The sequence below is a fragment of the Anolis carolinensis genome, chromosome 4, assembly GCF_035594765.1.
Source record: "Anolis carolinensis isolate JA03-04 chromosome 4, rAnoCar3.1.pri, whole genome shotgun sequence".
NCBI classification, from domain to species: Eukaryota; Metazoa; Chordata; class Lepidosauria; order Squamata; family Dactyloidae; genus Anolis; species Anolis carolinensis.
In genome coordinates this window covers 256,896,814-256,924,565 of record NC_085844.1, presented here as the reverse complement: position 1 = coordinate 256,924,565, position 27,752 = coordinate 256,896,814, and the positions used below count along the sequence as shown (strand labels likewise).

Below are 27,752 nucleotides of genomic sequence, written 5' to 3'. Positions count from 1 at the left end.
TGACCCTTGGCCACCCCACTGGTGGTATGGAACCAGGCTGTGGCGCAGGCTGGTTAGCAGCCAGCTGCAATAAATCACTCTGACCAAGAAGTCATGAGTTCGAGGCCAGTCCCTGTCGGGGTGAGCACCTGACAATTAAAATAAAAAATAGCCCCTGCTCGTTGTTGACCTAAGCAACCCGAAAGATAGTTGCATCTATCAAGTAGGAAATGTAGGTACCACTTATATGTGGGGAGACTAATTTACAACACCGTAAAAATTGCCCAGCTGCCGTTGGAATGAGAAAGTGCCGTCGCAGTAGATGGTGAAGCAGCTGCTCCCGCTGTGGCCAGAATCAAGCATACCCTCAGGAAGCAGGAAGCTGGAGAAGGTTTAAATTGCCTCTGTGTCTGTCTCTGTCTCTGTTCTATGTTATATGGCATTGAATGTTTGCCTTACATGTGTACAATATGATCTGCCCTAGAATCATAGAATAGTAGAGTTGGAAGAGACCTCATGGGCCATCCAGTCCAACCCCATTCGGCCAAGAAGCAGGAAATCGCATTCAAAGCACCCCCGACAGATGGCCATCCAGCCTCTGCTTAAAAGCCTCCAAAGAAGGAGCCTCCACCACAGTCTGAGGGAGAGAGTTCCACTGGTGAACAGCCCTTCTCACAGTGAGGAAGTTCTTCCTGATGTTCAGGTGGAATCTCCTTCCTTTCCTGTAGTTTGAAGCCATTGTTCCCTTGTGTCCTAGTCTGCAGGGCAGCAGAAAACAAGCTTGCTCCCTCCTCCCTATGACTTCCCCTCACGTATTTGTACATGGCTATCATGTCTCCTCTCAGCCTTCCCTTCTGCAGGCTAAACATGCCCAGTTCTTTAAGCCGCTCCTCATAGGGCTTGTTCTCCAGACCTTTGATCATTTTAGTTGCCCTCCTCTGGACACATTCCAGCTTGTCAACATCTCTCTTCAACTGCGGTGCCCAGAATTGGACCCAGTGTGATTCCAGGTGTGGTCTGACCAAGGCAGAATAGAATAAGGGGGAGCATGACTTCCCTGGATCTAGACGCTATTCCCCTATTGATGCAGGACAGAATCCCGTTGGCTTTTTTAGCAGCCGCATCACATTGTTGGCTCATGTTTAACTTGTTGTCCACAAGGACTCCAAGGTCTTTTTCGCACACACTGCTGTCAAGCCAGGCATCGTCCCCCATTCTGTATCTTTGCATTCCATTTTTTCTGCCGAAGTGAAGTCTCTTGCATTTGTCCCTGTTGAACTTCATTTTGTTGCCCTGAGTCCCCTTCGAGGTGAGAAGGGCGGAATATAAATACTGTAAATAAATAAATAAATAATGGAATTTAGATGGCAATAAAATGAGAGAGGACGGCCTGGTGAGCTATGCTAACCATAATTAATAACCAAAGTTCCAGATCAAAGAGTCACCAGCGAACTGACGACATAGGACAGAGGTTTTTTTTTGCGTCTTGGCCAAGAAGCAATGCTTGTGAATTCTTGCTTCAAAATTACAAGCATAAGAGAGCATGTGCTCTGCACAACATTTTTTATTCAATCAGGTCCATTGTTTCAGTTTGGACCATCCCTCTTCTGTTTCTGGTTGGCTGAGCTCCGATGATGTGGGTGGAAAGTTTATAGTACAGTTTATAGATTTCAGACTTGGGAAATAGTTACATGGAAGGTGTTGTTGGGGGACACCTCCTCGGTCCCGCAGCCATTGTCTAGTGGGGTCCCCCAGGGTTCAGTATTGCCCCCCATGTTGTTTAACATCTACATCAAGAGTCCCCAAACTAAGGCCCATAGGCTGGATGTGGCCCTCCAAGGTCATTGACCTGGCCCCTGTCCTAAACTTTAGATTTAGGGTTGACCTAAGTCTACCTGGTCTTTGGAGGTCTCTTTGCTTACCTATGATCTTATGAGATCATCTAGATGGTCTTTGAAGGTCTCTTTGCTTAGCTACGGCCTTATGAGACCATCTAGATGACTTTTGGAGGTCACTTTCCTTAACTATGGTCATATGAGGCCGTCTAGATGGCCTTTGAGAGTCCCTTTCCTTGCTTATGTTTTTATGAGATTGTCTTGATGGCCTTTGGGGGCCCCTTTCCTTACCTATGGTTTTATGAAACTATCTAGATGGTCTTTGGGGGTCCCTTTCCTTATCTATGGTCTTCTGATGGCCCTTTGAGATAATCTAGATCAGGGGTCCCCAAACTAAGGCCTGTGGTCCGGATGCAGCCCTCCAAGGTTATTGACCTGTCCTCTGTTCTAAACTTTAGACTTAGGGTTGACCTAAGTCTACCTGGTCTTTGGAGGTTTCTTTGCTTACATATGGCCTTATGAGATTGTCTAGATGGTCTTTGAAGGTCTCTTTTCTTATCTACAGCCTTATGAGACCATCTAGATGGCTTTTGGAGGTCACTTTACTTACCTATGGTCCTATGAGACTGCCTAGATGGCCTTTGAGGGTCCCTTTCATTACCTATGGTTTTATGAGACTGTCTAGATGGCCTTTGGGGACCCCTCTCCTTACCTATGGTCTTACGAAACCATCTGTATGGTCTTTGGGGTTTCTTTCCTTATCTATGGTCTTCTGGTGGCCTTATGAGATCATCTAGATGGCCTTTGAGGGAACCTTTCCTTACCTATGGTCTTATGAGATCATCTAGATGGTCTTTGGAGGTCTCTTTGTTTACCTATGGTCTTATGAGATCATCTAGATCAGGGGTCCCCAAACTATGGCCCTCCAAGGCCCTTTACCTGGCCCCTGTCCTAAACTTTAGACTTAGGGTTGACTTAAGTCTGAATTGACTTGAAGGCACACAACAACAACAATCCTAATTTTGGACTGTTTGATAGTCCGGACCCCCAACAGTCTGAGGGATTGTGAATCGGCCCTCCACTTAAAAGATTTGGGGACCCCTGATCTACATGAAGCCATTGGGAGAGATCATCCAGAGTTTTGGAGTTCGATGTCACCTATACGCAGATGATGTCCAACTCTCTCACTCCTTTCCTCCTGTTACTAAGGAGCCTGTTCAGATCCTGAACCGGTGCTTGGCAGCTGCGATGGTCTGGATGAGGGCGAACAAATTGAAACTGAATCCAGACAAGACAGAAGTTTTCTTGGTCAGGGTATAAGGTTACAGCCTGTGCTGGATGGGGTTGCACCCACCCCCTGAAGTCCTTAGGAGAGCCTGGAAAACTCACAGCAACCCAATAACTGGATAATTTGCTTCCTGACCTAGGTCAGGTAGAGGTTAATGTTTTTCTGTCCCAGAAGTAAAATAGAACATATGTTGTTGAAAGCTTTCATGGCCAGAATAACTGAGTTGCTGTGAGGTTTTTGGGCTATATGGCCATGTTCCAATAGCATTCTCTCCTCATGTTTCGCCTGCATCTATGGCAGACATCCTCAGAGGTGGTGAGGTGAGCCAACTTGTGAGGATGCCTGCCACAGATGCAGGCAAAACATCAGGAGAGCATGCTACTGGAATATGGCCATAAAACCCGAAAACCTCACAGGAACCCAAAATGGAACACGTTTAATAGATTTATAGGAATAAAAGTGGAATAAAATATAGTTTATAGATTTATAGGAATAAAAGTGGAATAAAATATAGTTTATAGATTTACTAGCTGTGCCCGGCCACGCGTTGCTGTGGCAAAGTGGTGGTGGTATTGGTTAAAAATAGTTGTGTAATTTTTATTTGATGTTATTTGCAATTGTTTTTATTAATTTTATTGTAAGTTATATTTTTATTTATTATATTTTATTATTTTCTTGTATTATTTTTAGTTATTTTCTGTTATTATAGTATTTTATTGTACTAATTTTTAGTGTTTTTTATTATTTTTTATTGGGTTGCTAGGAGACCAAGTTGGAGGAGCTTAGCCTTCTAACTGGCAGCAATTGGATAAAAGCAATTATTCCTCTCTCTCTAATTAGGACTTTATTTTTCTTTTCTTTTTGTTGTATCAACCTAGAGGCATGGATGATGGGTTGTGTTGTCAAATTTCGAGGTTGGGGGGCCTGTAGTTTTGTTGTTTTGTGGGTCGCCGTGATGCCATCACTCTTTTATATATATAGATAGGAATAAAAGGAGAATAAAATATAGTTTATAGAGGAGAGAGAGGGATCTGGAGGTGATGGGGAGGCCTGGGATCTTTATGCAAAAGAGAGGACGCTGCTCTCTCTCATTCTGGCTTGTTGCCCTTCGGAAACTATAAATCTCTAACTATAGGTCCTTTTCATTAGGGAAGAGGGTTATGGTGTTCGATAACAATGGGGATCGCTGGGGTCACTTCTTGTGGGTCCGTTGTGGGTTCAGATCATGGGACGGTCAGTCATCCTGATTAACTTCATGCCCTTCCTCTCCCGTGTGCAGCAGCGCCATTAGCATTGATGCTTAAGAGCCTCAGAGTCATTGAGTTGGAAGGTGCCTTCAGAGGCCATCTAGTCCAACCCCATTCTGCTCAATGCAGGATCTCCAGCTCAAGCATCCCCACCAGAAGGGAGCTGTTTAGCATCTTTTGGGAGATTATCTTTAAAACACCCAGTCGGAAAAACTAACACCTTCTTAGTTCTCAGCAGCTCTAACCAAAATAGGGACTCCACTTCAGATAAGCATTAAATGAAGCCAGTGTATGCAGTTTTTCTGGCTGCTAGTCAATAAACAACATCCAGCAGGCTTGTTTATACTCACAAAGTGTTTTATTGCTTCTTCCTTGCAGATAAATCTAACGGCATTGCAAACGTCCCTAATTCCTTCATTTCTTCAGTCTGGTAGCTCCCTTTTCTCTGCCCTCCGCATTAATCCTTTTCAGTGGCCCTTCTCTAACCCCATCCTCTCTTCACATATCCTTCCCTTTTCCCCAGTGGTTTGTTAGCAAATTGCTCTGTGCCTCTGCACTTCAATACCTTGTCTCTGGGCAGTTGGTCCCACTGCTGAACTGGTCTGACTAATGCTCAGCCAAAATCTGTCCTTCTCTAGCTTCAAACCATGAGATTGTTGGTGTTTGGTGGTATTTTGGTGTTTGGTGAAATGTTGAATCAAGTGCTTTGCTGTTGGGATTTTGCAACTGTGTATTCCGGCATGCTTTCCAGCAGCACACGGGTTAATGGCAGGCCAGCTTGAGTGATAGCCTGCCTAGCCAATAGGTCAAGCCTTCCGGTCTCAGAGGGCGGACAGGACAGTTTGTCATTCTTCTATGGAATGTGGGAATTGCCGGCAGAAGATTGGCAAAGAGAGAGGACATGCTTTGCCTTTGCCTAGGGAAGCCTGTGTCCTATGAGCAATGGACTTTGTAACTTGTAAATAGTTTGTATATTAATAAAGCCTTGGAACCGCTGTGGGCAGCTGAATTACGACTGTGGTGTCGTTTGTCGGTGCTGCTTAGCCGGATGCTCAAGCAGTCTGGCGGAGGATGGATTGGTGAGAGGCCTGACTCACCAATAAATCAGGGTGGTTCAGAGCTAATTAACCTCCAACAGAGATCTGGTCCCATCCTCTATGCCAGGGAATAGTCCTGCCTTCTCCTCTCTGTTGTAGCCCATGGGATATTTAAAGAAGGCCATTATGTCATCCTCTATGTCGTTTCTTCACCCAGCTGAATGTGCCTCTTCTTTCAGCCTCTTCTAATCTGTTCGGTTCTCCACCCCTCTTATCATCCTTCTTTGAATCTGCCCCAACTTTTCTCTAACATTGGGTTGCTGTGAGTTTTTCGGGCTATAGGACCATGTTCTAGTGGCATTCTCTCCTGACATTTTCACCAGCTTCTGTGGTAAACATCTTCAGAGGTTTCTTCAGAGATCTGTTGGAAATTAGGCAAGTGGGATGTCTGTATCCGTGGAATAATGTCCAGGGTGGGAGAAAGAACCCTTGTCTGTTTGAAGCAAGTGTGAATGTTGCAATTGGCAAGCTTGAATAGCACTGAGTAGCGTTGCCAGCTGCAAAGTCAATCAGTGAGGGTTTCAGTATCGAGGTAGCCTGGCCATTGTTGCCTGGAGGCATCCTCTGTTTGGAAGGGGTTCACTGGCACTTGATTGCTTGCTGTCTGGAGTTCCCGTTTCTGACTGGGAGGTGTTCCTTATTTACTGTTTTGATTATGATTTTTTTTTAATACTGGTAGCTAGATTGTGTTCATTTTCATTGTTTCCTCCTTTTGCTGAAATTGTCCACCTGCTTCTTGTGGATTTCAGTGGATTCTCTGTGTATCCTAACATGGTGGTGGTGAGAGTGGTCCAGCATTTCTGTGTTCTCAAATAATAGGTTGTGTCTGGGTTAGTTCATCAAAAGGTCTGCTGTGGATGATTTCTCTGCCTGAATTAGTCTGCAGTGCCTTTCATGTTCTTTGATTCTTGTATGAGTGTTGTGTTTGGTGGTCCCTCTGTAGACTTGTCCATAGCTACACAGCATACGGTAGACTCTGGCAGAGGTGAGAGGATCCCTCTTGTCCTTTGCTGAATGTAGCATTTGTTGGATTTTCTTGGTAAGTCTGTGGATCACTTGTGTGTTATGTTTCTTCATCGGCTTCCTTATGTGGTCAATGGTTCCCTTGACGTCTGGTAAGAACACTGTTCCTCTGGGAGAATCTTTGTCTTTCATCTTGTGGTTGTTCTTGCAGCTCTTCCAATGTCTGCCGTAAAATACATACCCATTGGACCAGAAAGACCGGTTTCGGTGGTCCAGTTCACCTTGGAGGAGGTGGGCTTCACAGATTCTGTTTGCATGGTCATTGCCCAGGTATATATACTCCACTTGCTTGACCATCATCAGATCCTCAGAAAGGAGAAAATACTTCTAGAAAACATTGGCCATATAGCCCGGAAACCACACAACAGCCCAGTGATTCCAGCCGTGAAAGGCTTCGACAATATGTTCCTATGAATGCAGCCTTAAATGAGATTCATCTCCTTTGCTGCAGTATCACACTGCTGGATCATGCTCTACTTATCTTCATCAGTAACCATCCCAAGAGGGGCATCATGTCCCACCGCGGTCTTCTCTTCACCAGGATGAACTTGCCCTGAAGCTCCCTCAACTTTTCTGCATCTAGTTCTTCATTATTGTCTGTCATCCTTGTTGACCTTCTCTGGACCTGCTCTCCTTCTTATGAGGGTTGAATGAAAAGTAATGCCTCCACCTTCGTAAATCCTCAACAGATGGCAGTCTTGGTCTCGGCAGGTCCTGGCTTGTTCAGTAGACTCTCCTCTACAGTTAGTTCCATTTGGCGGGAAGCCTTAGCATTTAACAGTTGTGTTGTTAAAGTGCGAAGTATGGAACCCTGCGCAGACGGTCAGTCAATGCGACTTAAGCAACGTGCAGTCATTGAATTCTTGACAGAGAAGGTGTCACCCCAAAGGAGATTCCTCAGAGAATGCAAGCTGTTTATGGGGATTGTGTTGATGTGAGTCCTGTGCGTCATTGGGCGAGTAAGTTTAAAGATGTTGAGGTGGGAACATCTGACTTGCGTGACAAACAAAAAGTTGGACGTCCTGTGACAACAACCACAGAGTTTCACAAGCAAAAGGTTGACAGATTGATTCAGGTCGATTGCCATATCACTCAGAGAGAAATTTCAAGCATCATAGACATTTCACAAGAACGTGTGGGTCACATTATTGCTTTTCTTGGCTATTGGGTCCTGTGAGACGCTGGTCGCGGAAACAGAGTGTCAACTTCTTTTGTGACGGCTTCTGAAAACTTGTTCATCGTTGGGAGAAATGTATCCAGTTGTCTGGTGATTATGTGGGAAAGTGAATAGTGGTGGTTAAAGAGTACGTTCTAAGGATTATTTCTGCATTTGATTTATTAAGATATTCCCATCCAAACCCAAGTAACGAAGGTGGAGGCATTACTCTTCATTCATCCCTCGTAAAATGAAGACAGGGCTCCAGGTGAGGCCTGGCCAGGGCAGAATTGTAACACGACTGCGGCATCTTTCCATGTATCATGGTCCATTTATGGCCAACATAACCCCAAGGTCCTTCTCCTATGGAGTTCTGCAGAGCCTTGCACCCCACACATCTGATACCTGTGCATTTGGGTTTTGTGAACTCAGTGTAGACTTCTGCATTTATCTCTGTTGCATTTCCATTTAATTCCAGATCAGTGTTCTGGTTTATCCAACTCCCTTTGAGTCCCTTTGCTCCCTCCCGGAGTGTGAGCCCACCCTTCCAGGTTGGTACCATTTGTAGGCGAGATAAGGCCCATCGAAACCGTTGATAAAAATGCCGAAGGAAGGAAGGAAGGCGGTGGAGGGACCCGGAGGCACTTAATGCGAGATCTCTTTCCAGCCCGAGACGCCGCCGTTGATAACGCTCTTTGAGCCCCGTTTTCCCAGGCACTCGTGGATCCGCCTGACGGTGTCCCATCTAATCCGCATTTAATCAGTTTGCTAATGAAAATGCGACAGGGGACTTTATCAAATGCTTTGCTGAAGTCCAAATAAATACGGGAAATGGCACCTGCAGCGTTCTCGCCATTTACTGAACTAGTGACCTGATCAGAGAATATATATAAGGTCAGTTTGGCAGGATTTATTTTTGACAAATCCATGCCGGCTCCCGCTAATTACTGCCTCGTCGCCTAGATATTTGCAAGCAGGCTCCCGTTTAATCCGTTCTCATATTTTCCCTGCGATTGAAGCCAGGCTGAGCGGCCAGTAATTTTCTGGATCAGATTTTTTGCCTTTTTTGAGACAGCCTTTGCCCCTTGGGCATGTCACCTGTCTGCTCATATTTTTTCAAAAATACAGTAGAGTCTCACTTATCCAACATAAACGGGCCGGCAGAACGTTGGATAAGCGAATATGTTGGATAATAAGGAGAGATTAAGGAGAAGCCTATTAAACGTCAAATTAGGTTATGATTTTACAAATTAAGCACCAAAACATCATGTTATACAAAAAAATTGACAGAAAAAGTAGTTCAATACACAGTAATGCTATGTAGTAATTACTGTACAGTAGAGTCTCACTTATCCAAGCTAAACGGGCCGGCAGAAGCTTGGATAAGCGAATAACTTGGATAATAAGGAGGAATTAAGGAAAAGCCTATTAAACATCAAATTAGGTTATGATTTTACAAATTAAGCACCAAAACATCATGTTATACAAAAAAATTGACAGAAAAAGTAGTTCAATACACAGTAATGCTATGTAGTAATTACTGTACAGTAGAGTCTCACTTATCCAAGCTAAACGGGCCGGCAGAAGCTTGGATAAGCGAATAACTTGGATAATAAGGAGGAATTAAGGAAAAGCCTATTAAACATCAAATTAGGTTATGATTTTACAAATTAAGCACCAAAACTTCATGTTATACAACAAATTTGACAGAAAAAGTAGTTCAATACACAGTAATGCTATGTAGTAATTACTGTATTTACGAATTTAGCACCAAAATATCACGATATATTGAAAATATTGACTACAAAAATGCCTTGGATAATCCAGAACCTTGGATAAGCGAGGCTTGGATAAGTGAGACTCTACTGTATTTACAAATTTAGCACCAAAATATCACGATATATTGAAAACATTGACTATAAAAATGCGTTGGATAATCCAGAACATTGGATAAGTGAGGCTCTACTGTAATGGCAAGAGGTTCTATGTATAGAATCATAGAATAGTTAAAGTTTGAGGAAACTTCCAGAGACCATCCGGTCCATTCCCCTTCTGTCATGTGGGAAGACACCATCCAAGCCTTCCTGACAGAAGGCCATCCAGCCTCTGCTTAAAAATGTCCAGAGAAGGAAGAAGACTCCACTGGACTCCCAGGAAGCATATTAATAGAAACCATGAAAATAAACACAAGTTGGCCACCAGCGTTAAAAAGGTCTAAAATCAGGACAGTAAATAAAGAACAACATTCAGAAAACAAGGGAATTCCAGACAGGAAACAATCAGGGCCAGCTAACACTTCCCAACAAAGGATTCCCCCAGGAAGGAAGCAGAGAGACTTTTAAGCTGCAAGGCCATTCAGTGCTAATCAATGTGGCCAGTTGCAACATTCGCCTCAAGCGACATCATTCCACAGGGACATAAACCCCACTTGCCTCGTTTCCAACAGACTGCACAACCTCTGAGGATGCCTGCCAGAGATGTGGGCGAAACATCAGGAGAGAATGCTTCTGGAATATGGCTAGACAGCCCAAAAAACTCAAAGCAACCCAGTGATTCCGACCATGAAAGCCTTTGACAACACATATTAACAGAGTCATAGAATCATAGAGCTGGATGTAACCCCAAGGACCACCCAGTCCAAGCTCCTTCTGCCAGGCAGGAAGACACAGCCCAAGCTCTCCTGACAGATGGCCATCCAGCCTCTGCCGAAAAACCTCCCAAGAAGAAAAGCGTCTCCGCTGGACTTACAGGCAGCAGCAGTTCCTCTGCTGAACAGCTGCTGAGCATCATCAAGGGCCTTCCGTTCCCTGGGATGCAATTCCTCTGGCCCTGCAGATCTCCCTAGGACTTCCCTTCACGTATTTGTACCTGGCTCTCATCATGTCTCCTCTCAGCCTTCTCTTCTGCAGGCTAAACATGCCCAGCTCTTTAAGCCGCTCCTCATAGGGCTTGTTCTCCAGACCCTTTATCCTTAGAATCATAGAATCATAGAATAGTAGAGTTGGAAGAGACCTCATGGGCCATCTAGTCCAACCCCCTGCTAAGAAGCAGGAAATCGCATTCAAACACCCCCGACAGATGGCCATCCAGCCTCTGCTTAAAAGCTTCCAAAGAAGGAGCCTCCACCACAGTCCGGGGCAGAGAGTTCCACTTGTGAACAGCCCTTCTCACAGTGAGGAAGTTCTTCCTGATGTTCAGGTGGAATCTCCTTTCCTGTAGTTTGAAGCCCTTGTTCCCTTGCGTCCTAGTCTCCAGGGCAGCAGAAAACAAGCTCCCTCCCTCCTCCCTATGACTTCCCTTCACATATTTGTACATGGCTCTCATGTCTCCTCTCAGCCTTCTCTTCTGCAGGCTAAACATGCCCAGCTCTTTAAGCCGCTCCTCATAGGGCTTGTTCTCCAGACCCTTCATCATTTTAGTCGCCCTCCTCTGGACGCTTTCCAGCTTGTCAACATCTCCCTTCAACTGCGGTGCCCAGAATTGGACCCAGTGTGATTCCAGGTGTGGTCTGACCAAGGCAGAATAGAATAAGGGGGAGCAGGACTTCCCTGGATCTAGACGTTATTCCCCTATTGATGCATGCCAAAATCCCATTGGGTTTTTTAGCTGCCGCATCACATTGTAGGCTCATGTTTAACTTGTTGTCCACGAGGACTCCAAGGTCTTTTTCGCACACACTGCTGTCAAAAAAAGACCTTGGAGTCCTCGTGGACAACAAGTTAAACATGAGCCTTTGAGTCACCCTCCTATGGATACATTCCAGCTTGTCAACATCTCCCTTCAATTGTGGTGCCCAGAATGGGACACAGTGTGATTCCAGGTGTGGCAGAATAGAGGGGGAGCATGACTTCTCTGGATCTAGACTCTAGACTCCTACTGATGCAGGCCAAAATCCCATTGGCTTTTTTCGCCGCCGCATCACATTGTAGGCTCATGTTGGTCTCCTTGAAGTGACTGGCTTGACCTTGAAGGAACTGGGGGCAGCGACAGCTGATGGGATGTTCCAGGAAGTCACAAAGAATCGGAATTGACTGAACGAATAAACAACAAAATGCGATTGTAGATGCTATGTTGGGAAGCAGAGGTGGAGTGGCCCTGAAGGTGGAGGTTCAGCGTCATGGTCACAAGGCCTTTGGGCTCAAGGGACAAAACCTATAGCAGAGTCAAGAGACACTTGCAATAAAATGAGGGAGGTTGTTACTTGTGGGGAGAAGGGCAAAGCAAGGAAATCCATAGCTTTGGCCATTTTGGCCGCCCTTCTCTGGACAGCTTCCACCTTGTCCACCTCTCTGTGAATTGTTTCCCCCAGAACCGGACACTTCCTTCCTTCTTTCCTCTCTCCCTCCCTTCCTTTCTTTTTTCGTTGCCGTGTGATTCATTTCTCCGATCGCTCTGAGCCTGGCTCACAATTCAAAGAAACCAAATTAAAAATCCACTCAAATATGAAATCAGGAGAGACGCTCCTCAGACCATCGGTTTATGATTATTTATTAAAAGTATTTATGCATTCCTTCCGCCCACCGGACCCCCCCTCCCCCCTCCCCGCAGGATCCAAGAGACTGAGAACAATCCCAGGGAAGGAATTAACAAAATATGGAAAGCAGCTGCGAAAGAGCACGGAAAGCCCGGCAAAATGGGACAGACTGCCACCCTCTTCCCTGCTGCTTTCCAAGGGGCCGTGGGGTGGGGGGCTGGGGGTCTCAGGCAGAAGGAAAGACTCCTGGAGGGTCTGGGGGCAGCAAGGGGGCAGGGGTTCCATCTCCCACTCACCTCGTTTCCAACACCTCACCACCTCTGAGGATGCCTGCCATAGATGTGGGTGAAACGTCAGGAGAGAATGCTTCTGGGACATGGCCAGACAGCCCGGAAAACTCACAGCAACCGTCTTGAACAAGGGTCCCCAAACTTTTAAAACTGGCGGCCAATTCACGATCCCTCAGACTGTTGGATGGCTGGACTATATTTTGCTACTGAGCAGCAATAATAATAATAATAATAATAATAATAATAATAATAATAATAATAATAATAATAATAATGGGATCTGCACGCATCATCAGAAAATACATCACACAGTCCTAGACACTTGGGAAGTGCTCGACTTGGGATTTTGTGAAACGAAATCCAGCATATCTATCTTGTTTGCTGTGTCATACAATAAAATGATGATGATGATGATGATGATGATGAGGGTTGGAAGAGACACCTTGGGCCATTTAGTCCAACTCCTTCTGCCTTTGTGCACCAAAAGCACAAGCAAAGCACCCCTGACAGATGGCCACCCAGCCTCAATGTTAATAATTGAGGCTGCCGATATGCTACCGAGCCCAATTCAAAGTGCTGGTCTTGACCTATAAAGCCCTAAATGGTTCTGACCCAATCTACTTGTCCAAACGTATCTCCTCCTATGAGCCAGCTAGATCCCTAAGATCAACTGGAGAGGCCCTGCTCTCGGTCCCACCTGCCTCACAGGCGCGGCTGGTGGGAACGAGGGACAGGGCCTTCTCGGTGGTGGCTCCCCGGCTGTGGAATGCCCTCCCTGGAGATATCCGACAGGCTCCTACCCTGCTGGGATTCAGAAGGGCTGTGAAAACATGGTTATGTGCCCAAGCTTTTGATGAGTAAATGACAAAGTTGACATGGCCTGATTTAAGGATGAAGCATGAGGATCTCGGATGAATGGAATTAATTGTATATACGTTTTTAAGGTTTTTATAATTTATTTTAACAATGTTATTAATAGATCTGTTTATATTGTTTTGTTTTTATGATTGCATTTTGGGCATTAAATTTTGCCAATTTTTGTAAGCCGCCCTGAGTCCCCTTGGGTGAGAAGGGCGGGGTATAAATGTTGTAAATAAATAAATAATATTAAGGATTGGAAGAGACCCCTTGGGCCATTTAGTCCAACCCCCTTCTGCCTTTGTGCCATGGGGGCTGGATAAATTGCTTCAATGGGCCGCATGTGGCCCGCGGGCCATAGTTTGGGGACCCCTGGTCTTGAAGGATTGTTGGTCTGGAAGAGGCATCGATGGCTTCAGCGCCTGGCTCCTTTTGTGGTCCATTGGTGGGCTCCTGGTTGCCCCATGGTGTTGTGGCCCATGGACTTGGGGTCTATGTGCCCTGCGGGGGAAAGGGGTTGGGGGTGGCAGTGCAGAGGGGCTTTGAGACCCCTTCCTGCCCCTCCTCCCTGATTGGGTGGCCTATGTGTCTTGCAGACAGCCATGGGCAGGTGTCCCGGGCGCCCCTCCGCATCCGCATCCTGGACGTCAACGACAACCCTCCGGAGCTGGCCACCCCCTTCGAGGCTGCCGTCTGCGAGGATGCCAAGCCCGGGCAGGTGAGCGGGTGAAGCAGAGATAGGGGCAGGTGGCGTGGTGGGGGCATTTTAGAGTTACACAAAAGCAAAGGAGAGGTGGAGGTGGTGGGGTGCTTGTGAGACAGGAATGAGGGGAGGGCCAAGCCTGGGAAGCCCCTCCCTCATGCCCTTCAACCACTTGATTTATTAATATTATTTTATTATGTCACAGCAAACAATGAATCATTTGGGCCACATAGTTGTGCCTCTGTTTGTAGTCTGTCTGTGCAATTTTCTTACAGCAGCTGAGGATATGATCAATGGTTTCGTCAGCTTCCTTGCACAGTCTATTATTATTATTATTATTAGTACTACTACTACTACTACTATTATTATTTTTGTTTATAGCCCACTTTTTCTCTCCACAAGGAGACTCTATCCATCCCAGTGTCTAATGCTGGAGAATGTCCAAGATGGGCTTTGCTTCCTTTGGTTTGAGGGTGGGCTTTGCTCCCCTCCCCAGCCATGACATTCAGCATCTAGATTTGGTTCCTCTTTCTTCTCAGGGACCCCTCCCTCCCCCCATCTGGGCTCCCAGAAGCAGTTGGTGGCCATTGGGGTGGGAGTAGATGCCAATGGTGGGGGTCCCTGCATAAAACAATTGGAGTAGGGGTCTTGATGGCTGCTTTGGGGGATCAACCTTCTCACCCTGTTGTAACTCTGAAAAGGTGGGAATCACTGGGGAGGGAACGGTGCATAAACTCCTCAAATTGAAAGGGTCCTCCAAAGGCCATCTAGTCTGACCCACTTCTGCCAGGAAGGACACAATCAAAGCCTTCCGGACAGATGGCCAGTTAGTCTCTGATGAAAGTGCTCCCATGGAGATATTGGAGCGGGGGCTTTCCTCGCTGACCCCCAACCGAGGAGGGTCTTTCTTGCCCCCCTGAGAGCCTGTCCTCTTTTCTCCGGCAGCTGATCCAGACCATCAGTGTGGTGGACCGGGACGAGCCCCAGGGCGGCCATCACTTCTACTTCACTTTGGCCCCGGAGGCTTCGGGTGAACCCCACTTCTCGCTGCTGGACGTCCAAGGTAGGGCCCTCGCCCAGGGCAGGACCACAGCCCCCTCCCCACACTTGGCACCGTGACTGTGAGACCCCATTGCCTTGCGGAGGCCGTGCTCTGTGGCCCCTCCGACCGCTTCGGGGGCTCCGGTCAGCCCTCCGCTGCCTCATCCCTCCCATTCGGGAAGCGCTCCGTAAATAACGGCCGGCGGGTGACAAACAGGGCACCAACGGCCCATCTGTTTCTTTGTACAAATTTGTAGCCGGCTTTGAGATGTGATTTATAAATATTGCTGCTGGAGCCAAGACGAGACACTGATGGATGCCAGAGCAGATGGAGACACAAAGCGCTCACTTAAATCTTCCCCTTTTACGTCCTGCGCTGCAGCAGCGGCAGAAGCAGAAGCAGAATCAGAGGCCGCGGCGGAGCGGCAGCTGTGGCAGAAAGTGGCGCAAGGAGCGGGTGCCGCTGCGCATGAGACCGGACCCTGCCCTCACTTGTGGCCATAGGGCCTGAGGAGCCAGGAGGGGGTCCCATTCATGGGGAACACAGAGGGGCTACTGCCCCAGATGCAGAGCCCCCCAGATAATACTGCCAATTGCAAGGAGTGATGCAGATTGAAGCAGGATGTGTCCCTCTCTGGGACACTTGACCAAGAGTCAGAAATCAGGGATACGAAGGGACTGGATTAGTTTACAAAGTGTGTCTCTGTCGGGAGGGATTGTGTGGGATGCTTCTGAGACCGGTCCCCCAACCCTCTTTCGGCTCTGGCTTGCAGGAAGGAGGATAATGGGCCCGGGCTGTGGTGCAGGCGGGAGAGCAAGCCAGCTGCAACCAGCTGCAATGAATCACTCTGACCAGGAGGTCATGAGTTCGAGGCCCGCTCGGAGCCTATGTTTGTCTCTGTCTTTGTTCTATGTTAAAAGGCATTGAATGTTTGCCTATATGTGTAATGTGTTCTGCCCTGAGTCCCCTTCGGGGTGAGAAGGGCGGAATATAAATGCTATAAATAAATAAATAAATAAATAAATGGAAAGGGTCCTGTCAAGGTGGTTGGAGTTGGGCAGGGTCCCTGGGACCCCCAACATGGGCACATGGCACTCCTTGTATGCCACTGGCTCTGAGATGGTGGCCGTGAAGAATCATAGAATAGTAGAGTTGGAAGAGACCTCATGGGCCATCCAGTCCAACCCCATTCTGCCAAGAAGCAGGAAATCGCATTCAAAGCACCCCCGACAGATGGCCATCCAGCTTCTGCTTAAAAGCCTCCAAAGAAGGAGCCTCCACCACGGCCCGGGGCAGAGAGTTCCACTGCCGAACAGCCCTTCTCACAGTGAGGAAGTTCTTCCTGATGTTCAGGTGGAATCTCCTTCCTTTCCTGTAGTTTGAAGCCCTTGTTCCCTTGCGTCCTAGTCTGCAGGGCAGCAGAAAACAAGCTCCCTCCCTCCTCCCTAGGACTTCCCTTCACGTATTTGTACCTGGCTATCATGTCTCCTCTCAGCCTTTTCTTCTGCAGGCTAAACATGCCCAGCTCTTTAAGCCGCTCCTCATAGGGTTTGTTCTCCAGACCCTTAATCATTTTAGTCGCCCTCCTCTGGACGCTTTCCAGTTTGTCAACATCTCCCTTCAACTGTGGTGCCCAGAATTGGACACAGTGTGATTCCAGGTGTGGTCTGACCAAGGCAGAATAGAGCATGGGGAACATGATTTCCCTGGATCTAGATGCTATTCCCCTATTTAAGAGGCCGAGGCCTCCCATTGCAGGACGCAGGTGGGAGTGGAGAGCACCCCTCATCCTTCTCTGCACACATTAGTTCCGCTCTGCAACCCTGGTGCTGAATGGCCACATTGTGCACACGAATCCAGGCAGCAAATGTGCCAAAGGAAGCACATTGAAATGCGTATGCACACCAGGGAGCATCCGTGCGCAGTGGTACCACCTGAGTCTCTAACCTGGAAGTGAATTATGTTAAATGTTCTATTGCTTCTGGAGTGGGTGGTGCAGGTGTGCATCGGATAACAATGCGGTGCTCTCTCTTTTCTCCCAGCTTTTTGATTCAGCTTGACTATATATGTGTTGTGGTAATCTCTGAGCGGTTAGACTCAATTTAACCCTCTCTGGGGGAGATTCCATCAAAATTGAGCAGAGTAGCAAAAGCAAAAGCTTTCAAATGCAACAGTTACTTACATGGGGCGAGCAAAGAGAAGCCTTTGACCATTTAGGATTGCAATGGACTGCAGAGTCTCAATAAAAGTTCAAAAAGTATTTATTCAGGTAAAAAGAATTCCATTGTAGATAGAAAGGCTTGGGAGCTGTCTAGTCTACTCTAGACTGGTTTCTAAGGAGAAAATAAGAAAGGAAAAATAACAAACATCTACATAGTTACATCTTGCCAGGAGAGACAGCAAGATGTTTCTTGTTAGCTAGAAGAACAAAGGGAGAAGAGAGAACCAAAATGGTTCCAACCTCATGGTCCAGTTTATTGGGGCCATAAAAGACATTCTGACCAATGGGAAGTTAGTGTCCCTAAAGATTCACATTTCTGCTAACTTCAAAGTAAGGGATGTGACGTAAACAGGACAGAGTGAAACACAGTGAAGCCTGTCTAGACATGCTTTGGAAACAGGGAAAGGATTCCCTCAATCTAACTCTATCATCTATCTGACTACATCTAGACTTGAGTAGTCCAGGGTGATTCCCAACAATATGCACCAGAATGGGTCTCTCTTTCTTGGGGGCAGATATGGTTAGTCCAGCCCCACTGTCTAGGTGCTTGCCCACTTCTTTCTGCCCCAGAGGAGCCTTTGAGCTCCAAAGGTTGTTTCCATGAAGCCAAACCCACCCCTCCATCCCTTGCAGGACCCAGGATGCCAAGCCATGCTCCTCTGCAGCCCTTCCTTTGATAGAGTGGCATTAGGGAGGGGGTCCCTGGCTGGGTGGAGGGGTTCATATCTATGGATCTAGCAGTAGGGAGGGGTTTGCAGTTTGTAGAGGAGGGCTCTGGTGAAAGTGAGGGATGGCAGCCATTTCCAAGAGGGCCTTCCAGCGTAAGTGGGGTGTGTGGGGCTGCTGACGGGCCCTCTCTCCCCTGCAGACAACACGGCCGCGGTGCACACCCAGCGCCCCGGGTTCAACCGCCAGGAGCAGGACCTCTTCCTGCTGCCCATCCTGGTGGTGGACAGCGGCCCCCCCGCCCTCAGCAGCACCGGCACCCTCACCATCCGGGTCTGCGGCTGCGACAGCGCCGGCGCCATCCAGTCCTGCAACGCCACCGCCTTCGCCGCCGCCTCCTCGCTCAGCCCCGGGGCCCTCATCGCCCTCCTGGTCTGCGTCCTCATCCTCATCGGTGAGTGGACCCTCCCCTTGCGGCCCCAGCCCCTCCTCCAGAACAAAGGCTCCTGTGTTGTTGTATGTTTTTCAGGCTGTATGGCCATGTTCCAGAAGTATTCTCTCCTGATGATTCACCCACATCTATGGCAGGCATCCTCAGAGGTTGTGAGGTATGGAGAAAACTAAGTAAAGAGGTTAATATATATCTGTGGAAAGTCCAGGGTGAGATAGGTCAGTGTGAATGTTGTAGTTAATCACCTTAATTAGAAAAAAAAAGCTTATCTGCTGTCTTCTTCCTGCCTCTGGGGCATCCTTTGTTTAGAGTCGTTAACTGCCCTTGGTTGATTCATGTCTGGAAATCCTCTGTTTTCAGAGTGTTGCCTTTTTTTTTTTACTGTTCTGATTTTTGAATTTTTTTTAATACTGGTAGCACTGCAGACTTACTCAACCAGAGAAACCAGCCATAGCAGAGTACTTGATGAACCAACCTGGACACAGTATATTATTTGAGAACACAGAAATGCTAGACCACTCCAACAACTATCATGTCAGACAACACAGAGAAGCCATTGAAATCCACAAGCATGTGGACAACTTCAACAGAAAGGAGGAAACAATGAAAATGAACAAAATCTGGTTACCAGTATTAAAAAAAACTCAAAACTTAGTTTTCTCCATGCCTCACAACCTCTGAGGATGCCTACCATAGATGTGGGCGAAACGTCAGGAGAGAATACTTCTGGAACATGGCCATACAGCCCGAAAAACATACAACAACCCTGTGATCCCGGCCATGAAAGCCTTCGACAACACAAAGGGCCCTGTGCTTGCCCTCCTGATCACCATGACTGGCAGCTGCCATTGGAGTGCATAGGTTTCTGATCAGAATTTTGGGGTGGGCAGAAAACCCCCTTGGCCCACATCCCACAAACACACAAATGGTCGCACCTCAGGATAGCTTCACCTTGCTGTAAACACCAAACTGTACACAGGCTGTAGTCTTTGTAGTTTATTAAAAAGTAGAAGATAAAAGAGTTCTTAAAAACAAAAGTAGAGTTCCATAAGATCGATACAATATAAAGCCTTGGAGCATAATTCAAAGAAGCACCAGCAATAAACAGAGTCCCATTAGAACATGACAAAGTCCCAAGACCGAAAGCTGCAAGATAATCCAGGAGAGAACTTGTTTCTTGGTTAGACGAAAAGTTGCTCTGATAAAGGTTTGTCTCCAAACACAGTGCTTAATACCTTTTCCCAAACATGAAGGCATTTCTTTGCCCTCTGACCTCTTTCTTATTAGCTATTCTCACACTCCTTCGAACTTTGAATTCCAAACGAGGTCAGGCTGCTTGTTAGTGTCAGCCTGCTCGCCATCCAACTTGCTATCAGAGTGAGAACTGTCCTCCTTTTCTAAATCAGTTTGCACCTGGCTAGTTTCAGTATCAACAACATCATTCCTTGCTGTGGGAGACTGAACTTGCACACCCTGTTCCTCATCTTCTACAACAGGGACATTGTGAACCTGAATCCCATCATCCCCATCAGAGTCATTGTGAACCCGAATCCCATCATCCCCATCAGAGTCAGTCTGAGACTCTGGCTGAGTCACAGCACAAACCCCGCTTCAAGCACAAAACCATCAGGAAGGAGCAAAGCCATTAGACCTGCCCAGCTATACACAGGTGGCAACAATCCAGCCAGTCATTGTGGCAGAGACTGAAATGGCCCCGGGTGAATGAGAGTGGCCTTTGGGGGGCTCCCTTGGCCCAGTCTGGCCCAGTCTGTGCCATTTTGGTCATAGTGAACCTCCTGGCCAAGGGCTGCTCTCAGTGATGGACGGGTCGGGGGCGGGGGGGGGGAGAGGATGAGGCTGCCAGAGCTGTCCATGCAACCTCTGGGCCCCCTGCCCTGCCACCTTGCCAGGTGGACTCTCTCCTTGGCCCCTGTCCCCACAGTGAGGCCATTTGCAGCCTGAATGGGAAGAACGGGCCTCTCTTTGCTGGGGTGGGGGCTGATATCCTCCAGATGGCTCAACGAACCCACCATTGTATTTGGAATGGGTCCACTGCCTTGGAATGAGTTCATTGTCTTCCCTTGTTTCATTTCTTTTTAATTTCTTTCCTCCTTCTCTCCATCCCTTTCTTTCCTTTTCCATTCTCCTCCCTTCCTCCTCCTTCCCTTCCACCTTCCCCTCCACTCCTCTTTTTCTTCCTTCCACTCTCCCTCCCTCCCTCCTTCCCTCTTTCCGCTCTGTCTTCCTCCCTTCTTTCCTTCCTCGTTTCTTCCCTCCCTTTCCTATTTCCTTCCTTCCCTCTTCCCTTTCTTTCATTTCTCCCTCCCTTCCTCTCCCTGCTGTCCCTCCACTTTTCTCCCTTCCTTCCTACTTCCTTCCTTCCTTCATTCCTTTCCTTCCACTCTCCCTCCCTTTCCTCTTTCTCTTCTTCCCTCTTTCTCCTTCACGTTTTTCTTCCTTCCCTCTTTCCTTTCTCTCCCTCCCTTTCATCTCTCCCTCCCTCCCTCCCTCCTTCCTTCCTTCTTTCCTTCCTTCCTTCCCTCCTTTCCTTCCACTCTCCCTCCCTTTCCTCTTTCTTTTCTTCTCTCTTTCTCTTTCCCTCTTTGCTTTCCCTTCCTTCGTTTCCTCTTTACCTCCCTCCCTCACTCCCTTCCTCCTTCCTACCTTCCTTCTTCCTTTTTCCTTTCCTTCCACTCTCCCTCTCTTTCCTCTTTCCTTTCTTCCGTCTTTTTCCTTTCCCTTTTCCTTCCCTCTTTGCTTTCCCTTCCTTCGTTTCCTCTTTACCTCCCTCCCTCACTCCCTTCCTCCTTCCTACCTTCCTTCTTCCTTTTTCCTTTCCTTCCACTCTCCCTCCCTTTCCTCTTTCTTTTCTTCTCTCTTTCTCTTTCCCTCTTTGCTTTCCCTTCCTTCGTTTCCTCTTTACCTCCCTCCCTCACTCCCTTCCTCCTTCCTACCTTCCTTCTTCCTTTTTCCTTTCCTTCCACTCTCCCTCTCTTTCCTCTTTCCTTTCTTCCGTCTTTTTCCTTTCCCTTTTCCTTCCCTCTTTGCTTTCCCTTCCTTCGTTTCCTCTTTACCTCCCTCCCTCACTCCCTTCCTCCTTCCTACCTTCCTTCTTCCTTTTTCCTTTCCTTCCACTCTCCCTCCCTTTCCTCTTTCTTTTCTTCTCTCTTTCTCTTTCCCTCTTTGCTTTCCCTTCCTTCGTTTCCTCTTTACCTCCCTCCCTCACTCCCTTCCTCCTTCCTACCTTCCTTCTTCCTTTTTCCTTTCCTTCCACTCTCCCTCTCTTTCCTCTTTCCTTTCTTCCGTCTTTTTCCTTTCCCTTTTCCTTCCCTCTTTCCTTTCCCTTCCTTCCTTTCCTCTTTACCTTCCTCCATCTCTCCCTCCCTCCCTGGTGGTGTTGTGTGTGTCCCCCCCCACGTGCAGTGCTGGTGCTGCTGATCCTGACCCTGAAGCGCCACCAGAAGGGCCACTTGGCCTCAGAGGAGGACGAGGACATGCGCGACAACGTCATCAAGTACAACGACGAGGGTGGCGGGGAGCAGGACACAGAGGCCTACGACATGTCTGCGTTGCGCAGCCTCTATGATTTTGGGGGGGAGGCCAAGAGTGGTGGGGGTGGGGAGGGGGGTGGCATTGGGCCCCCCCTCCCCTCAGAACTGTTGCCCCTCCCACAGGGGGCCCCCCCATTGCCGGCCACCCCCGACCTGGACTTCTCCCTCTTCCGGGACTACATCAGCCGCAAGGTGGGCCAGGCGGACCAGGACCCCTCGGTGCCCCCCTATGACTCCTTCCAGACCTACGCCTTCGAGGGGGAGGGCTCCCCGCCCGAGTCGGCCCTCAGCTCCATCACCTCGCACTCCTCTGGCTCCGAGGAGCAGGACTTCTCCTTCCTGGGCTCCTGGGGGCCCCGCTTCCGGCAGCTGGCCGCGCTCTACGCCGGGAGCCAGTGCCGAGACAAGGACCACAGTCAGAGCAGTGGCAGCAGCAGCGGCGGGCAGCCCTAGGCCCCGGACACAGAGCCAAATGCCCGGCCCAGCCGCCTACCAGACAAGGGGCCAAAGCAGAGGGGCACTGGGGCTCCCGCGGGGCCACCGACCGCGCAGGCGCACCACGGTCCGGCCACCTTGGTCCAGGCTGCATTGGATGCAAAGGGAAGTGGGAAAGGCCCCGGAGGGAGGCCTGGAAAACGGAAGGAAGGAAGGAAGGGGTGCAGCCGAAGAGAAAGCAGAAGAGGAATGAGGAGAAGGAGCGCTTCTGTCGGAGAGAGAGACTGATGGGTGCCGGCCAGGGCTGCAGATTATCATTTAAATGGACTTGGGGAGTCTGACTGCCCAGGAGGAGAGGGAGGCAGGCAGGCAGAGAGCGCTTTGTTGCCCAAATTGGTTCTGTCACTGGATTCCCTGCTTTGGACACGTTCCCAGCGGCTGCTGCACAGCGGCTGCCAAGAGCCCTCGCTACCTCTGTCCAATGCCCACAAACCTTCTTCGCTGGGGTCTCCTGCTTGAGAGGCCCTCCCAATTGTCGTCTCTGTCTGGGGAAGGGGTGGTGGAGGGTCTGGGGGTCCGTTGTGTCCAGGGAGGGGGGTGGAGAGGGGATTCCCTCTGGCATTTGGGAGAAAAGCCTTCCCTTGTTACCCATTGGTAGGGAATCTGAGCGGCCGGTGTTGGGGAATCCGAACGGTTAGGCTCAAAAAATAACCCTTAATTGGGGTGATCCCACTATACATATAGCAGAGTTGCGCAGCAGAAACGTGCTGGGCCCATAACCCTTCATTGGGCAACTTGAGCTGTTAGGCTCAAAAAACAACCCTTAGTTGGAGTGATTCCACCATACATATAGCAGAGTTGTGCAGCAGAAACGTACTGGGCCCATAACCCTTTGTTGGGGGACTTGAGCTGTTGGGCTCAAAAAATAATCTTCAATTGGGGTGATTCCACCATAAATATAACAGAGTTGTGGAATAGAAGTGTACTGGACCCATAACCCATTGTTGGCGGACCTGAGCTGTTAGGCTCAAAAAATAACCCTCAGTTGGGGTGATTCCAGCTTAAACATAGCAGAGTTGTGGAGTAGACGTGTACTGGGCCCATAACCCTTTGTTGGGGAACCTGAGCTGTTAGGCTCAAAAAATCACCCTCAGTTGGGGTGATTCCACCATAAATATAGCATAGTTCTGGAGTAGAAGTGTACTGGGCCCATAACCCATTGTTGGGGAACCTGAGCTGTTAGGCTCAAAAAATAGCCCTTAGTTGGGGTGATTGTACCATAAATATGGCAGAGTTTCAAAGTAGAAGTGCATTGGGCCCATAACCCATTGTTGGGGAACCTGAGCTGTTAGGCTCAAAAAATCACCCTCAGTTGAGGTGATTCCACCCTAAATATAGTAGAGTAGAAGTGTACTGGACCCATAACCCAGTGTTGGGGAACCTGAGCTGTTAGGCTCAAAAAAATAATCCTCAGTTGTGGTGATTCCACCATAAATATAGCAGAGTTGCACAGCAATAGCGTGCTGGGCCCATAACCCTCTTCAGGTCCCTTCCTTTCCCCCTCAGTCGCTTAAGCGGCTGAGGGGGAAAAGGAAAGGGCCTGAGGCTGTTAGGAATGGTGGGAGTTGAAGTCCAAAACACCTGGAGCCACAATTGCTGCTGGCTGAAGTACCTAGCCTTGCCTTCAAAACAAACACTCATACAGCTTTCTGCCCCTTCTAGGACTATATGAGGACTATAAACTTGAGGCTGTTAGGAATGGTGGGAGTTGAAGTCCAAAACACCTGGAGGGCGGAAGCTTGCCCATGCCTGGAGGAGGAGAGACAAAGCCCTTTTTTGGGCTCAAAATAACCCTCAGTTGGGGCAGTCCCACCCAAATATAGCAGAATACTAGGAGTAAATTCCTTAACCAGCAGAAACTTACGTGCGATGCAAAGGGATAAACACACACAGGGATGTGGGGAAAGGAATCCCTCAACTTGGTCCCTGTCTCTAGCCTAGCTACTCATTGAGGACTGGAAACTTGAGGACACAAGACACAGGAGCAGTTCAGGGATGAAACCCAATAGGGTCTTCTCACCCAGCTAGCATTCTGCTCCTTTCTTGTAGCAAAGGGCACGGTCTGGTCCGGCCTTCCAGCAAATGCCCCTCTGGCCTTGCAGAGGGGCATTAAGTGGCTGAGGGGGTAAAGGAAGGGGCCTGAGGAGGGTTATGGGCCCAGCACGCTTTTGCTTCACAACTCTGCTATATTTATGGTGGAATCACCCTAACTGAGGGTTATTTTTTTGAGCCTAACAGCTCAGGTTCCCCAACAATGGGTTATGGGCCCAGTACACTTCTACTTCGTAACTCTGCTATATTTATGGTGGAATCACCCCAACGGAGGGTTATTTTTTGAGCCTAACAGCTCAGGTTCCCCAACAATGGGTTATGGGCCCAGTACACTTCTACTTCGTAACTCTGCTATATTTATGGTGGAATCACCCCAAGGGAGGGTTATTTTTTGAGCCTAACAGCTCAGGTTCCCCAACAATGGGTTATGGGCCCAGTACACTTCTACTTCGTAACTCTGCTATATTTATGGTGGAATCACCCCAAGGGAGGGTTATTTTTTGAGCCTAACAGCTCAGGTTCCCCAACAATGGGTTATGGGCCCAGTACACTTCTACTTCGTAACTCTGCTATATTTATGGTGGAATCACCCCAAGGGAGGGTTATTTTTTTGAGCCTAACAGCTCAGGTTCCCCAACAATGGGTTATGGGCCCAGTACACTTCTACTTCGTAACTCTGCTATATTTATGGTGGAATCACCCCAACGGAGGGTTATTTTTTGAGCCTAACAGCCCAGGTTCCCCAACAATGGCTTATGGGCCCAGTACACTTCTACTTCGTAACTCTGCTATATTTATGGTGGAATCACCCCAACGGAGGGTTATTTTTTGAGCCTAACAGCTCAGGTTCCCCAACAATGGGTTATGGGCCCAGTACACTTCTACTTCGTAACTCTGCTATATTTATGGTGGAATCACCCCAACGGAGGGTTATTTTTTGAGCCTAACAGCCCAGGTTCCCCAACAATGGGTTATGGGCCCAGTACACTTCTACTTCGTAATTCTGCTATATTTATGGTGGAATCACCCCAAGGGAGGGTTATTTTTTGAGCCTAACAGCTCAGGTTCCCCAACAATGGGTTATGGGCCCAGTACACTTCTACTCCACAACTCTGCTATATTTATGGTGGAATCACCCCAACTGAGGGTGGTGGTTTTTCTCTGGAGTCATCCCCACACGTGGGCCGTCCATGGACCCCTTGGATGGCAGGATGAGCCTGGGAGACAGGTGCTTCTTAGTAGGTCCCGGTTGCCTACTAAGAGGGGTCTTCACTGGGGCTGTGGGAAGGGAAGGGAGGAGAGAGGAGGAAGGCCTAGGGCATGGATAGCCATAGTCATGGGCTCCTCTTCCAGACCCCTCCCCATAGATTGCCCCCTTCTCAGGGTTCCTCTGGTCTTCTTTGACATTTTGTGGGGTGTGTGAGGGTGGGGAGGGTGCAACCCTGGCCCTCTCCTTTCACTGTCCCTTCACTGTGAAGCCCCCTCCCCAGTTAGGGACAGAACCAGGGGTGGAGGCTGCTTACTATCTTCCTTCCTTCTTTTCTCTTCCTCTTCCCCTTCCTCAGGAACTTTTTCTGTGCTAGCCCCCCCCCCTCCCAATGTGTACATGTGTGTGTGTGTGTGTGTGTTGCGGGGAGGCCAACCCGGTTGTGTGTGCGCATGATGTTTTCCAGATGGGCCAGTGGCCAAACAGGGTATGTATCTGACACCCCCATCCCACATCCTCCAGTTACTGGTTTCTATCCTGCTTTCTTCCAGTTTGGGACAACAAATTTAAATATTCATAAGTGGCAAAACAGAATGAAGAGGAACAACTAATTCCAGGGGATGGTGACCCCCACCCCACTATCAGCCAGTGCCCTCCCCCCATTGCCCCCCATCTCCCCTGTACATAGGGCACCCCTATGCGCCCCACTCCTCCTCCTGCCTCCCCAGTGCAAAGAGTCAACACCCCGTGGGGGCCATGGCAAGAAGGAGCCCCCTCCCACTCCTTCCTGGGCTGCCTCTTCTTTGGTATTTTCACAGGGTTGTTCAGGGACCTGGAAATAAAAGGATTTCCTTGTCATCTTCCCAGAGTCCTTGCTGCTTATTTCCTTGGCTCCCCTCGCCCCCCATGGAAGAAGCGTGCATGCATGTGTGAGTGTGTGTGTGCGCAAAGGATCATAGGATGCTAGAGCTGGAACCATAGAATCCTAGAGTTGGGAGAGACCTCACAGGTCATCCAGTCCAACCCCATTCTGCATTCAAAGCACCCCCAACAGATGGCCGCCCAACCTCTGCTTCAAAGCCTCCAAAGAAGGAGCCTCCACCACATTCTGGGGCAGAGAGAGAGTTCCACTGCTTATTTTATTTATCATGTCAGCAGTGAATTGAGGGTACAAGTTCAGAGCTGGCCCTAGGTATTTTTCAAGTGTAGGCGAACAGAATTTTGGCGCTGCCCCCCCCCCCAAAAAAAACCAATCACTGAAAAATAAAAGCGTTGGATAAGCAAAAATGTTGGATATTATGGAGGGATTAAGGAAAAGCCTATTAAACATCAAATTACATTAGGATTTTACAAATTAAGCACCAAAACATCATGTTTTACAACAAATCAACAGAAAAAGCAGTCTCGACTGCGCCCCCGTATATTTTGGGCCCCAAGTGACCGCTTAATTCGCCTCATTGTTGGACCGGCTCTGGTTGTAATGTATTTGAGAACACAAAGTTACATTTTTTAAAACTTGGCACTATACTAAATGTCCTTTGACCAGAAGCTGGCCACTTGGAGTGCCTCTGGTGTTTCTATAAGAATATCCTCCCTTGTGCATGTGGCAAGGCTCAGGCTACATTGTAGTCCATGGTCTGTGGTTTGCTCTTCCAGACACTCGCATGTCATGGACTCCACTTTGTGGCCCCATTTCCTAAGGTTGGCTCTGCATCTCGTGGTGCCTGAGCGCAGTCTGTTCAACACCTTCCAAGTCAATCCAGTCTTCTGTGTGCCCAGGAGGGAGTCTTTCATCTGGTCTCAGCTACTGATTCCGGGTTTTAGCCTGCCACTTTTGGACTCTCGCTTTCTGAGGTTTTCCTGCGAGTATCTCTGTAGATCTTGAAAAACTGTTTCTTGATGCTGAACAGCTCTCTCTCACAGTGAGGAAGTTCTTCCTCATGTTCAGGTGAAATCTCCTTTCTTTCCTGTAGTTTGAAGCCATTGTTCCATCGCGTCATAGTCTCCAGGGCAGCAGAAGACAAGCTTGTTCCCTCCTCCCTAGGACTTCCTTCCTCTCACATCCTGATCCATGTCCCTCATTATGTCTCCTCTCAGCCTTCTCTTCTGCAGACTAA

At 48.4% G+C, this 27,752-nt stretch overlaps 1 protein-coding gene across 1 annotated transcript in view; it reads left to right on the top strand.

Annotated features, from left to right (window-relative positions):
• cdh22 (cadherin 22) overlaps positions 1 to 26,493 on the top strand; it is a 67,980-nt gene extending 41,487 nt beyond the window's left edge. Inside the window, exons 5-8 of the mRNA XM_062979295.1 lie at positions 13,844 to 13,965; positions 14,896 to 15,013; positions 18,082 to 18,333; positions 21,754 to 26,493. Of these exons, the coding sequence (XP_062835365.1) occupies positions 13,844 to 13,965; positions 14,896 to 15,013; positions 18,082 to 18,333; positions 21,754 to 22,334 (1,073 nt within the window). The 3' untranslated portion in view covers positions 22,335 to 26,493. The remainder of the gene's footprint in view (positions 1 to 13,843; positions 13,966 to 14,895; positions 15,014 to 18,081; positions 18,334 to 21,753) is intronic.
• Positions 26,494 to 27,752: the final 1,259 nt, after the last annotated feature.